The 14,470-nt window shown below is 51.8% G+C and overlaps 1 protein-coding gene across 1 annotated transcript in view; it reads right to left on the reverse strand.

Moving 5' to 3' along the window:
• Nucleotides 1-14,470, reverse strand: part of LOC140385962 (uncharacterized) — a 66,726-nt gene that overhangs the window by 22,963 nt on the left and 29,293 nt on the right. Inside the window, exon 5 of the mRNA XM_072468605.1 lies at nucleotides 4,227-4,376. Within this exon, the coding sequence (XP_072324706.1) occupies nucleotides 4,227-4,376 (150 nt within the window). The remainder of the gene's footprint in view (nucleotides 1-4,226; nucleotides 4,377-14,470) is intronic.

The following is a 14,470-nucleotide window of genomic DNA, read 5'->3' on the forward strand; positions in this document are numbered from 1 at the left end:
CGTGTTTACAAAGGAAATGGATAATGCAGATACAGTCGTCCAGGAGATATTGGCTGGAATCATCATAAAGAGAGAGGAAGTACTCGAAGGATTGAAACCCTTGAAAGTTTATAAGTCGCCAAGTCGCCAGGGCCAGATGGATTGATCCGAAGCTACTGAAGGAGGTCAGGGAGGAGATAGCAGATGCTTTGAGGATGATTCTCCAATCATCACTAGACACGGGATGTACCGGAGGGCTGGAGAAATGCAAATATGGTTCCATTGTTTACAACGGAATCGAAGGAAATGCCGAACAGTTATAGGCCAGTTAGTCTTACGTCAGTGGTGGGCAAATTAGTAGAATCAATCCTGATAGGATTAACTGTCACACAGAACGGCATGGACCAGTCAGGTATAGTCAGCATCGATTTGTTAAAGGAAGGTCTTGCCTCACAAATTTGATTGAATTCTTTGAGGAAACGACAAGAAGAGTTGATGAAGGTAGTGCAGTGGATGTGGTGTATGTGGATTTTAGTAAGGCATTTGTTAAAGTCCCACATGGCAGATTGGTCAAGAAAGTGAAAGCCCATGGGATACAGGGCAATGTGGCAAACTGGATAAAAAGTTGGTTCAATAACAGGAAACAAAGGTTAATGGTCGATGGCGGCCCTTGCAATTGGAAAGTTGTTTCAAGTGGTGTTCCACAGGGCTCGGTGTTGGGACCTTACTGTTTGTGTTATATATTAACGATTTGGATGTGACTGTGGGGGGCACAATTGGGAAATTTGCAGATGACACAAAGATTGGCCGAGGGGTGGACAGTGTAGAGGATAGCTCTAATCTCCAGAATGATACAGAAGGATTGGTGGAATGGGCAGTAAAATGGCAGATGGAATTTAACACCGAGAAGTGTGAGGTCAGCATTTAGGGAGGTCAAACAGTTAAAGGGAGCACACAATAAATGGGAATATACTAAGAGGGGTAGATGAAGTGAGAGATCTTGGCGTACACAGGTCCCTAAAGGCAGCAGTTCAAGCAGACAAAGTTGTAAAGAAAGCAAATGGATTACTCCCCTTCATTGGAATTGTATAAACACTGGTGAGGCCACAACTGGAGTATTGTGGGCAGTTCTGGTCACCACATTACAGGAAGGATGTTATTGCTCTGAGTGCAGAGGAGGTTTACAAGAATGTTGCCAGAGCTGGAAAAGTGTAGCTACGAGAAGAGATTGGATAGGTTGGGGCGATTTTTCTTGGAGCAAAGAAGGCTGAGGGGTGACTTAATTGAAGTGAACAAAATTATGAGGGGAAGAGATAGAGTGGACAGGATAAACTTGTTTCCCTTGGTGGAGAATTCTAGAACCAGGGGACAGAGATTCAAGATAAATGGCCGAAGGTGCGGAGGGGACAGGAGGAAGAACGTTTTTACCCAGAGGGTAGTGGGGAGTCTGGAATTCGCTGCCCGAGTTGGTGGTGGAGGCAGAGACCCTAAACGGTACCTGGACCTGCACCTTAAGTGCTGTAAGATACAGGGCGATGGACCGGGAGCAGGAAGCTGGGATTGGAAAGGCCACCCGGGTATTCTCGGGCTGGCATGGGCAAGATGGACCGAATGGCCTCCTTCTGTGCTGTAACATTTCTATGGTTCTATAGGTGTTGGTACTGATATAGTGGATCAGGAATGCCACGGAATTAACGGTCACTCCAGAATACCGACAGGAGATGACGTGTGGAAGTTGTGTTTCGTGATGGCATCATGCTGGGGTTGGTGGAAATGGAAGGAGGATCCTTCGAGTGCCAGGCTGGTGCGGTGACAAGTGAGGACAAGGCAAGGAACCGGACCGTGAGGGCAGAAGTGCGGGAGGCAAGTCAGACACAGCTGACGGCCCTGTCAATCACCGAGCAGGGGCGGAACCTCAGTTGAGGAAACAGGAAGACGTGTCGGAAGGTAGCATCAGTAGAATAAACGTGACGGAAAAACTGGGAGAATGGAACAGAGTCCTTACAGGAAGCAGAGTGTGAGAAGGTCTAGTCGGTGTAGCTGAGAGATGCCCGGGTTTGTGATGAATATTGATGGCGAGTCTATTGCCGGAAATGGAGGCAGAGACATCAAGGAAGGGAAGGGACGTGTCGGAGATGTCCATGTGAGGGTGAGAGAGGGGTGGAAATTGGAAGCAATAGCAATAAATATTGCCAGGGCTTAACGAGAACATGAAGTGGCACCAATGCCATCATCTGTGTAATGGAGGAAGATTATGGGATGGGGCCTGAGTAGGATTGAAACCAGCGATATTCCAGATAGTCCACAAAAAGATAGGCATAACTAGGGCCCACGTGGGTATTCATAGCCACCTTTTGTTTGGAGGGTGTAAGATGAGTTAAAGGAGAAATTGTGAATTTTTCAAAACATTTGTTCGTGAGATGTGGGCATTGTCGTCCATCCCTAATTGCCCTTGAACTGAGTGGCTTGCTCGGCCATTTCAGAGGGAGGGCAATTAAGAGTCAACCGCGTCGCTGTGTGGGTCTGGAGTCACATGTAGGCCAGACCGGGTAAGGATAACAGATTTCCTTCCCTGAAGGACATTAGTGAGCCAGATAATTTTTACATCAATCGGCAATGGTTTCATGGTCATCATTAGACTTCTAATTCCAGATACTTATTGGATTCAATTTCCACCATCTGCCATAATGGGATTTGAACCCAAGATCCCTGAGCATTACCCTGGGTCCCTGGATTACTAGTCAGCGACAATACCACTACGCCACCACCTCCCCAAGTTCAGCCAGGCAGAGGAGGGTGTGGGCGGATGGGGGTTGTTCAGGCCCCTGCTCAAAGAAGTAGCAGCGAGTCCTCACATTATCCGAGTGAGGGATGGAAGTGTAGAGGGAGTGGGTGTCCATCATGAAGAGGTGGTGGTTAGGGCCAGGAAACTGGCGATATGATGTCAGGTGTCACAACAGTCACCCATGTTTGATGTTTAGCTGCTGTTGTATAAAGAGTCAAAAGTTCTGCTCCTTTTCACCAACACCTTTAATTTACTTCAACAGACTTTGCTAACATCACATCACCTGACACAAAGGCCACCTGAAGTCCCTTTACATATCAGTGTCAATTATTGGATACGTAACACAAATGAAACAACTAATTGGAATGTCTCTTAACCTGTAACTTAACAACACATGTTGGTGGGAGGAGACTGGACAAGGGGAATGAGAATGGAGTCACGATAGGAAGAAAAGAGTTCAGTGGGGCAGAAGAAACAGACACGCTGGGTCCCGTAACAGCCTCCCCGAACAGGCGCCGGAATGTGGCGACTAGGGGCTTTTCACAGTAACTTCATTGAAGCCGACTTGTGACAATAAGCGATTTTCATTTCATTTCATTTTTCCACCAGGGCAGACGTGTTTGTGGATTTTTGGAAGGAGGTAGAAGTGGGCTGTGTGGGGTTGGGGGACTATGAGGTTGGAAGCTGTGAAAGAAAGATCTCCAGAGATTAGGTCAGTGACAGTCTAGGAACAATGGCTGGATGTTCGGTGGTGGGGTCATGGTCCTGGGGGCGGGAGGAGATCGTGCCTGAGAGTTGGGGCTGAGTCTCTGTGAGCTAGAGGTCAGCTAGACAATAACCCTGGTCGGCGGGGTTGATAACAAAGTCAGGGTTGGAGCCGAGAGAAGAGTGCAGCAAGTTCAGAAGGAGGAAGAGGAGCAGACAGATTAAGGAGGATGATGTCATGCCAACAGTTCTCAATGAAAAGATGAAGAGTGGGTCAGAGGGAGGTCAGGTAGAGGGAGAATACTGGAGGTGGATCCACTTGACGAAGGAGGAGTACTGGCCAAAGAAGTGAGCACAAAGGGACGGCAAAGGAATAAGAGTTCAGCATCTTGCCAAGGCTGGAATTTATTGAGGTCAGGACAGAAGGGGATGAGAAGGTGTGGAGGGTCCCGGGTGGGCGTTGGTGTCAGTAAGCTCTTGGAGCAATTGAAATTGAACTGGGGATAAGCACAGCTTTGAGAGAGGGCAAGTGGGTGCTGTTGGAGAGAGAGGTTGAATGGGTACATGAGGCAGCGCATGGCAGCCAATGTGGATCTCAGACAGCTGAGGAATGTTGTATGTCCAAGAGATGCCCAGATGTTAGGTTGTTAGATACAAGGGATGAATCTGTTTAAAAAGGAGCTACATGTGGTAAATGAACCCAGATGTAGTATATGAACACAGATGTGGTAAATGAACCCAGATGTAGAAAACTTACCATAAGTAGACAATGGTTTCCCACTGCAGTTTGAACTTTGCCCCCTAACTTCTGACCCTGTGGAGGGGGGTCAGGCTGGCAAGCTGGAGTCAATTTTGCTTTCAGATTTTCACGATCGTCAGCTATTCTCATCAACACTAATTCATGATCCTAAAGGCAGCAAATTAAACGCATTGGTTATCGAAAAACCCTCAATGATGCTTCACCCATTCACCCTCAGGTAAACTCCTCAATCCAACCCCGAGGTCAGCTCCTCAATCCCACCCTCAGGTAAACTCCTCAATCCCACCCTCAGTTAAACTCCTCAATCCCACCATCAGGTAAACTCCTCAATCCCACCCTCAGGTAAACTCCTCAATCCCACCCTCAGGTAAAATCCACAATCCCACCCTCAGGTAAACTCCACAATCCCACCCTCAGGTAAACTCCACAATCCCACCCTCAGGTAAACTCCACAATCCCACCCTCAGGTAAACTCCGGAATCCCACCCTCAGGTAAACTCCTGAATCCCACCCCGTGGTAAACTCCTCAATCCCACCCCCAGGTAAACTCCTCAATCCCACCCCGAGGTAAACTCTTCAATCCCACCCCGAGGTAAACTCCTCAGTCCCACCCCGAGGTAAACTCCTCAGTCCCACCCCGAGGTAAACTCCTCAATCCCACCCTCAGGTAAACTCCTCAATCCCAACCCGAGGTAAACTCCTCAATCCCACCCTCAGGTAAACTCCTCAATCCCACCCTCAGGTAAACTCCCCAATCCCACCCTCCGGAAAAATCCTCAATCCCACCTTCAGGTAAACTCCTCAATCCCACCCTCAGGTAAACTCCTCAATCCCACCCAGAGGTAAACTCCTCAATCCCACCCTCACGTAAACTCCCCAATCCCACCCTCAGGTAAACTCCTCAATCCCACCCTCAGGTAAACTCCTCAATCCCACCCTCACGTAAACTCCCCAATCCCACCTCGAGGTAAACTCCTCAAACCCACCCCGAGGTCAGCTCCTCAATCCCACCCTCAGGTAAACTCCCCAATCCCACCCTCAAGTAAACTCCTCAATCCCACCCTCAGGTAAAGTGCTCAATCCCACCCCGAGGTCAGCTCCTCAATCCCAACCCTCAGGTAAACTCCCCAATCCCACCCTCCGGAAAAATCCTCAATCCCACCTTCAGGTAAACTCCTCAATCCCACCCTCAGGTAAACTCCTCAATCCCACCCAGAGGTAAACTCCTCAATCCCACCCTCACGTAAACTCCCCAATCCCACCCTCAGGTAAACTCCTCAATCCCACCCTCAGGTAAACTCCTCAATCCCACCCTCACGTAAACTCCCCAATCCCACCCTCAGGTAAACTCCTCAATCCCACCCAGAGGTAAACTCCTCAATCCCACCCTCACGTAAACTCCCCAATCCCACCCTCAGGTAAACTCCGGAATCCCACCCTCAGGTAAACTCCTCAATCCCACCCCGAGGTAAACTCCTCAAGCCCACCCTCAGGTAAACTCCTCAATCCCACGCTCAGGTAAACTCCTCAATCCCACCCCCAGGTAAACTCCTCAATCCCACCCCGAGGTAAACTCCTCAATCCCATCCTCAGGTAAACTCCTCAATCCCACCCTCAGGTAAAATCCTCAATCCCACCCCGAGGTAAACTCCTCAATCCCACCCCGAGGTAAACTCCTCAATCCCACCCCGAGGTAAACTCCTCAATCCCACCCCGAGGTAAACTCCTCAATCCCATCCCGAGGTAAACTCCTCAATCCCTCCCTCAGGTAAACTCCACAATCCCACCCTCAGGTAAACTCCACAATCCCACCCTCAGGTAAACTCCTCAATCCCACCCTCAGGTAAACTCCTCAATCCCTCCCTCAGGTAAACTCCTCAATCCCACCCTCAGGTAAACTCCTCAATCCCACTCCGAGCTCTGCTCCTCAATCCGAACCTAAGGTAAACTCCCCAATCCCACCCCAAGGTAAACTCCCCAATACCACCCCAAGGTAAACTGCCCAATCCCACCCCAAGGTAAACTCCCCAATCCCACCCCAAGGTAAACTCCTCAATCCCACCCTCAGGTAAACTCCTCAATCCCACCCTCAGGTAAACTCCTCAATCCCACCCTCAGGTAAACTCCTCAATCCCACCCTCAGGTAAACTCCTCAATCCCACCCTCAGGTAAACTCCTCAATCCCACCCTCAGGTAAATTCCTCAATCCCACCCTCAGGTAAACTCCTCAATCCCACCCCGAGGTCAGCTCCTCAATCACACCCTCAGGTAAACTCCTCAATCCCACCCTCAGGTAAACTCCTCAATCCCACCCCGAGGTCAGCTCCTCAATCCCACCCTGAGGTAAACTCCTCAATCCCACCCCGAGGTAAACTCCTCAATCCCACCCTCAGGTAAACTCCTCAATCCCACCCCGAGGTTATCTCCCCAATCCCACCCTCAGGTAAACTCCCCAATCCCACCCGGAGATAAACTCTTCAATCCCACCCGAGGTAAACTCCTCAATCCCACCCCCAGGTAAACTCCTCAATCCCACCCTGAGGTCAGCTCCTCAATCCCACCCTCAGGTAAACTCCTCAATCCCACCCTCAGGTAAACTCCTGAATCCCACCCTCAGGTAAACTCCTCAATCCCACCCTCAGGTAAACTCCTCAATCCCACCCTCAGGTAAACTCCTCAATCCCACCCCGAGGTAAACTCCTCAATCCCACCCCGAGGTAAACTCTTCAATCCCACACTGAGGTCAGCTCCTCAATCCCACCCTCAGGTAAACTCCTCAATCCCACCCCGAGGTAAACTCCTCAATCCCACCCTCAGGTAAACTCCTCAATCCCACCCCGAGGTTATCTCCCCAATCCCACCCTCAGGTAAACTCCCCAATCCCACCCGGAGATAAACTCCTCAATCCCACCCGAGGTAAACTCCTCAATCCCACCCCCAGGTAAACTCCTCAATCCCACCCTGAGGTCAGCTCCTCAATCCCACCCTCAGGTAAACTCCTCAATCCCACCCTCAGGTAAACTCCTCAATCCCACCCTCAGGTAAACTCCTCAATCCCACCCTCAGGTAAACTCCTCAATCCCACCCCCAGGTTAACTCCTCAATCCCACCCTCAGGTAAACTCCTCAATCCCAACCTGAGGTCAGCTCCTCAATCCCACCCTCAGGTAAACTCCTCAAACCCACCCTCAGGTAAACTCCTCAATCCCACCCTCAGGTAAACTCCTCAATCCCACCCAGAGGTAAACTCCTCAATACCACCCCGACGCAAACTCCTCATTACCACCCCGAGGTCGGCTCCTCAATCCCACGCTCAGATAAACTCCTCAATCCCACCCCGAGGTAAACTCCTCAATCCCACCCTCAGGTAAACTCCACAATCCCACCCCGAGGTAAACTCCTCAAACCCACCCCGAGGTCAGTTTCTCAATCCCACCCCGAGGTAAACTCCTCAATCCCACCCCGAGGTCAGCTCCTCAATCCGTCCCTCAGGTAAATTCCTCAATCCCACCCTCAGGTAAACTCCTCAATCCCACGCCAAGGTCAGCTCCTCAATCACACCCCGAGGTAAACTCCCCAATCCCACCCCAAGGTAAACTCCTCAATCCCACCCTCAGGTAAACTCCTCAATCCCACCCTCAGGTAAACTCCTCAATCCCACCCCGAGGTAAACTCCTCAATCCCTCCCTCAGGTAAACTCCTCAATCCCTCCCAAAGGTAAACTCCTCAATCCCTCCCTCAGGTAAATTCCTCAATCCCACTCTCAGGTAAATTCCACAATCCCTCCCCCAGGTAAACTCCCCAATCCCACCCTGAGGTCAGCTCCTCAATCCGACCCTCAGGTCAATTTCCCAATCCCACCACGGCGTAAAACTCCTCAACCCCACCCTCAGGTAAACTCCTCAATCCCACCCCGAGGTCAGCTCCTCAATCCCACCCCGAGGTCAGATCCTCAATCCCACCCTCAGGTAAACTCCCCAATCCCACCCCGACGTAAACTCCTCAATCCCACCCTCAGGTAAACTCCTCAATCCCACCCCGAGGTCAGCTCCTCAATCCTACCCCGAGGTAAACTCCTCAATGCCACCCTCAGGTAAACTCCTCAATCCCACCCTGACGTAAACTCCTCAATCCCACCCTCAGGTAAACTCCTCAATCCCACCCTCAGGTAAACTCCTCAATCCCACCATCAGGTAAACTTCTCGAACCCACCCTCAGGTAAACTCCTCAATCCCTCCCTCAGGTAAACTCCTCAATCCAACCCAGAGGTAAAATCCTAAATCCCACCCTCAGGTAAACTCCTCAATCCCACCCCGAGGTAAGCTCCTCAATGCCACCCTCAGGTATACTCCTCAATCCCACCCTGACGAAAACTCCTCAATCCCACCCTCAGGTAAACTCCTCAATCACACCCTGACGTAAACTCCTCAATCCCACCCTCAGGTAAACTCCTCAATCCCACCCTCAGGTAAACTCCTCAATCCCATGCTCAGGTAAACTCCTCAATCCCACCCTCAGGTAGACTTCTCAAACCCACCCTCATGTAAACTCCTCAATCCCACCCCGAGGTCAGCTCCTCAATCCCTCCCTCAGGTAAATTCCTCAATCCCACCCTCAGGTAAATTCCTCAATCCCACCCTCAGGTAAACTCCCCAATCCCACCCCGAGGTAAACTCCCCAATCCCACCCGGAGGTAAACTCCTCAATCCCATCCTCAGGTAACTCCTCAATCCTACCCTCAGGCAAACTCCTCAATGTCACCTTCAGGTAAACTCCCCAATCCCACCCAAAGGTCAACTCCTCAATCCAACCCTCAGGTAAACTCCTCAATCCCACCCCGAGGTAAACTCCTCAATCCCACCCCGAGGTCAGCTCCTCAATCCCACCCCGAGGTAAACTCCTCAATCCCTCCCTCAGGTAAATTCCTCAATCCCACCCCGACGTAAACTCCTCAATCCCACCCCGAGGTAAACCCCTCAATCCCACCCTCAGGTAAACTCCCCAATCCCACCCCGAGGTAAACCCCTCAATCCCACCCTCAGGTAAACTCCTCAATCCCACCCTCAGGTAAACTCCTCAATCCCACCCTCAGGTAAACTCCTCAATCCCTCCCTCAGGTAAACTCCTCAATCCCACCCTCAGGTAAACTCCTCAATCCCACCCTCAGGTAAACTCCTCAATCCCACTCCGAGCTCTGCTCCTCAATCCGAACCTAAGGTAAACTCCCCAATCCCACCCCAAGGTAAACTCCCCAATCCCACCCCAAGGTAAACTCCCCAATCCCACCCCAAGGTAAACTCCTCAATCCCACCCTCAGGTAAACTCCTCAATCCCACCCTCAGGTAAACTCCTCAATCCCACCCTCAGGTAAACTCCTCAATCCCACCCTCAGGTAAACTCCTCAATCCCACCCTCAGGTAAACTCCTAAATCCCACCCTCAGGTAAACTCCTCAATCCCACCCTCAGGTAAACTCCTCAATCCCACCCTCAGGTAAACTCCTCAATCCCACCCCGAGGTCAGCTCCTCAATCCCACCCTCAGGTAAACTCCTCAATCCACCCTCAGGTAAACTCCTCAATCCCACCCCGAGGTCAGCTCCTCAATCCCACCCTGAGGTCAGCTCCTCAATCCCACCCACAGGTAAGATCCTCAATCCCACCCTCAGGTAAACTCCTCAATCCCACCCCGAGGTTAGCTCCTCAATCCCACCCCGAGGTAAACTCCTCAATCCCACCCTGAGGTAAACTCCTCAATCCCACCCAGAGGTCAGCTCCTCAATCCCACCCTCAGGTAAACTCCTCAATCCCACCCCGAGGTAAACTCCTCAATCCCACCCTCAGGTAAACTCCTCAATCCCACCCCGAGGTTATCTCCCCAATCCCACCCTCAGGTAAACTCCCCAATCCCACCCGGAGATAAACTCTTCAATCCCACCCGAGGTAAACTCCTCAATCCCACCCCCAGGTAAACTCCTCAATCCCACCCTGAGGTCAGCTCCTCAATCCCACCCTCAGGTAAACTCCTCAATCCCACCCTCAGGTAAACTCCTCAATCCCACCCTCAGGTAAACTCCTCAATCCCACCCTCAGGTAAACTCCTCAATCCCACCCTCAGGTAAACTCCTCAATCCCACCCTCAGGTAAACTCCTCAATCCCACCCCGAGGTAAACTCTTCAATCCCACCCCGAGGTAAACTCCTCAATCCCACCCTGAGGTCAGCTCCTCAATCCCACCCTCAGGTAAACTCCTCAATCCCACCCCGAGGTAAACTCCTCAATCCCACCCTCAGGTAAACTCCTGAATCCCACCCCGAGGTTATCTCCCCAATCCCACCCTCAGGTAAACTCCCCAATCCCACCCGGAGATAAACTCCTCAATCCCACCCGAGGTAAACTCCTCAATCCCACCCCCAGGTAAACTCCTCAATCCCACCCTGAGGTCAGCTCCTCTATCCCACCCTCAGGTAAACTCCTCAATCCCACCCTCAGGTAAACTCCTCAATCCCACCCTCAGGTAAACTCCTCAATCCCACCCTCAGGTAAACTCCTCAATCCCACCCTCAGGTAAACTCCTCAATCCCACCCTCAGGTAAACTCCTCAATCCCACCCTCAGGTAAACTCCTCAATCCCACCCTCAGTTAAACTCCTCAATCCCACCATCAGGTAAACTCCTCAATCCCACCCTCAGGTAAACTCCTCAATCCCACCCTCAGGTAAAATCCACAATCCCACCCTCAGGTAAACTCCACAATCCCACCCTCAGGTAAACTCCACAATCCCACCCTCAGGTAAACTCCACAATCCCACCCTCAGGTAAACTCCGGAATCCCACCCTCAGGTAAACTCCTGAATCCCACCCCGTGGTAAACTCCTCAATCCCACCCCCAGGTAAACTCCTCAATCCCACCCCGAGGTAAACTCTTCAATCCCACCCCGAGGTAAACTCCTCAGTCCCACCCCGAGGTAAACTCCTCAGTCCCACCCCGAGGTAAACTCCTCAATCCCACCCTCAGGTAAACTCCTCAATCCCAACCCGAGGTAAACTCCTCAATCCCACCCTCAGGTAAACTCCTCAATCCCACCCTCAGGTAAACTCCCCAATCCCACCCTCCGGAAAAATCCTCAATCCCACCTTCAGGTAAACTCCTCAATCCCACCCTCAGGTAAACTCCTCAATCCCACCCAGAGGTAAACTCCTCAATCCCACCCTCACGTAAACTCCCCAATCCCACCCTCAGGTAAACTCCCCAATCCCACCTCGAGGTAAACTCCTCAAACCCACCCCGAGGTCAGCTCCTCAATCCCACCCTCAGGTAAACTCCCCAATCCCACCCTCAAGTAAACTCCTCAATCCCACCCTCAGGTAAAGTGCTCAATCCCACCCCGAGGTCAGCTCCTCAATCCCAACCCTCAGGTAAACTCCCCAATCCCACCCTCCGGAAAAATCCTCAATCCCACCTTCAGGTAAACTCCTCAATCCCACCCTCAGGTAAACTCCTCAATCCCACCCAGAGGTAAACTCCTCAATCCCACCCTCACGTAAACTCCCCAATCCCACCCTCAGGTAAACTCCTCAATCCCACCCTCAGGTAAACTCCTCAATCCCACCCTCACGTAAACTCCCCAATCCCACCCTCAGGTAAACTCCTCAATCCCACCCAGAGGTAAACTCCTCAATCCCACCCTCACGTAAACTCCCCAATCCCACCCTCAGGTAAACTCCGGAATCCCACCCTCAGGTAAACTCCGGAATCCCACCCTCAGGTAAACTCCTCAATCCCACCCCGAGGTAAACTCCTCAAGCCCACCCTCAGGTAAACTCCTCAATCCCACGCTCAGGTAAACTCCTCAATCCCACCCCCAGGTAAACTCCTCAATCCCACCCCGAGGTAAACTCCTCAATCCCATCCTCAGGTAAACTCCTCAATCCCACCCTCAGGTAAAATCCTCAATCCCACCCCGAGGTAAACTCCTCAATCCCACCCCGAGGTAAACTCCTCAATCCCACCCCGAGGTAAACTCCTCAATCCCACCCCGAGGTAAACTCCTCAATCCCACCCCGAGGTAAACTCCTCAATCCCACCCCGAGGTAAACTCCTCAATCCCATCCCGAGGTAAACTCCTCAATCCCTCCCTCAGGTAAACTCCACAATCCCACCCTCAGGTAAACTCCACAATCCCACCCTCAGGTAAACTCCTCAATCCCACCCTCAGGTAAACTCCTCAATCCCACCCTCAGGTAAACTCCTCAATCCCTCCCTCAGGTAAACTCCTCAATCCCACCCTCAGGTAAACTCCTCAATCCCACCCTCAGGTAAACTCCTCAATCCCACTCCGAGCTCTGCTCCTCAATCCGAACCTAAGGTAAACTCCCCAATCCCACCCCAAGGTAAACTCCCCAATACCACCCCAAGGTAAACTGCCCAATCCCACCCCAAGGTAAACTCCCCAATCCCACCCTCAGGTAAACTCCTCAATCCCACCCTCAGGTAAACTCCTCAATCCCACCCTCAGGTAAACTCCTCAATCCCACCCTCAGGTAAACTCCTCAATCCCACCCTCAGGTAAACTCCTCAATCCCACCCTCAGGTAAATTCCTCAATCCCACCCTCAGGTAAACTCCTCAATCCCACCCCGAGGTCAGCTCCTCAATCCCACCCTGAGGTAAACTCCTCAATCCCACCCCGAGGTAAACTCCTCAATCCCACCCTCAGGTAAACTCCTCAATCCCACCCCGAGGTTATCTCCCCAATCCCACCCTCAGGTAAACTCCCCAATCCCACCCGGAGATAAACTCTTCAATCCCACCCGAGGTAAACTCCTCAATCCCACCCCCAGGTAAACTCCTCAATCCCACCCTGAGGTCAGCTCCTCAATCCCACCCTCAGGTAAACTCCTCAATCCCACCCTCAGGTAAACTCCTGAATCCCACCCTCAGGTAAACTCCTCAATCCCACCCTCAGGTAAACTCCTCAATCCCACCCCGAGGTAAACTCCTCAATCCCACCCCGAGGTAAACTCTTCAATCCCACACTGAGGTCAGCTCCTCAATCCCACCCTCAGGTAAACTCCTCAATCCCACCCCGAGGTAAACTCCTCAATCCCACCCTCAGGTAAACTCCTCAATCCCACCCCGAGGTTATCTCCCCAATCCCACCCTCAGGTAAACTCCCCAATCCCACCCGGAGATAAACTCCTCAATCCCACCCGAGGTAAACTCCTCAATCCCACCCCCAGGTAAACTCCTCAATCCCACCCTGAGGTCAGCTCCTCAATCCCACCCTCAGGTAAACTCCTCAATCCCACCCTCAGGTAAACTCCTCAATCCCACCCTCAGGTAAACTCCTCAATCCCACCCTCAGGTAAACTCCTCAATCCCACCCTCAGGTAAACTCCTCAATCCCACCCCCAGGTTAACTCCTCAATCCCACCCTCAGGTAAACTCCTCAATCCCAACCTGAGGTCAGCTCCTCAATCCCACCCTCAGGTAAACTCCTCAAACCCACCCTCAGGTAAACTCCTCAATCCCACCCTCAGGTAAACTCCTCAATCCCACCCAGAGGTAAACTCCTCAATACCACCCCGACGCAAACTCCTCATTACCACCCCGAGGTCGGCTCCTCAATCCCACGCTCAGATAAACTCCTCAATCCCACCCCGAGGTAAACTCCTCAATCCCACCCTCAGGTAAACTCCACAATCCCACCCCGAGGTAAACTCCTCAAACCCACCCCGAGGTCAGTTTCTCAATCCCACCCCGAGGTAAACTCCTCAATCCCACCCCGAGGTCAGCTCCTCAATCCGTCCCTCAGGTAAATTCCTCAATCCCACCCTCAGGTAAACTCCTCAATCCCACGCCAAGGTCAGCTCCTCAATCACACCCCGAGGTAAACTCCCCAATCCCACCCCAAGGTAAACTCCTCAATCCCACCCTCAGGTAAACTCCTCAATCCCACCCTCAGGTAAACTCCTCAATCCCACCCCGAGGTAAACTCCTCAATCCCTCCCTCAGGTAAACTCCTCAATCCCTCCCAAAGGTAAACTCCTCAATCCCTCCCTCAGGTAAATTCCTCAATCCCACTCTCAGGTAAATTCCACAATCCCTCCCCCAGGTAAACTCCCCAATCCCACCCTGAGGTCAGCTCCTCAATCCGACCCTCAGGTCAATTTCCCAATCCCACCCTCAGGTAAACTCCCCAATCCCACCACGGCGTATAACTCCTCAACCCCACCCTCAGGTA

The sequence above is a fragment of the Scyliorhinus torazame genome, chromosome 11 (genome assembly GCF_047496885.1).
Source record: "Scyliorhinus torazame isolate Kashiwa2021f chromosome 11, sScyTor2.1, whole genome shotgun sequence".
Taxonomy (NCBI): domain Eukaryota; kingdom Metazoa; phylum Chordata; class Chondrichthyes; order Carcharhiniformes; family Scyliorhinidae; genus Scyliorhinus; species Scyliorhinus torazame.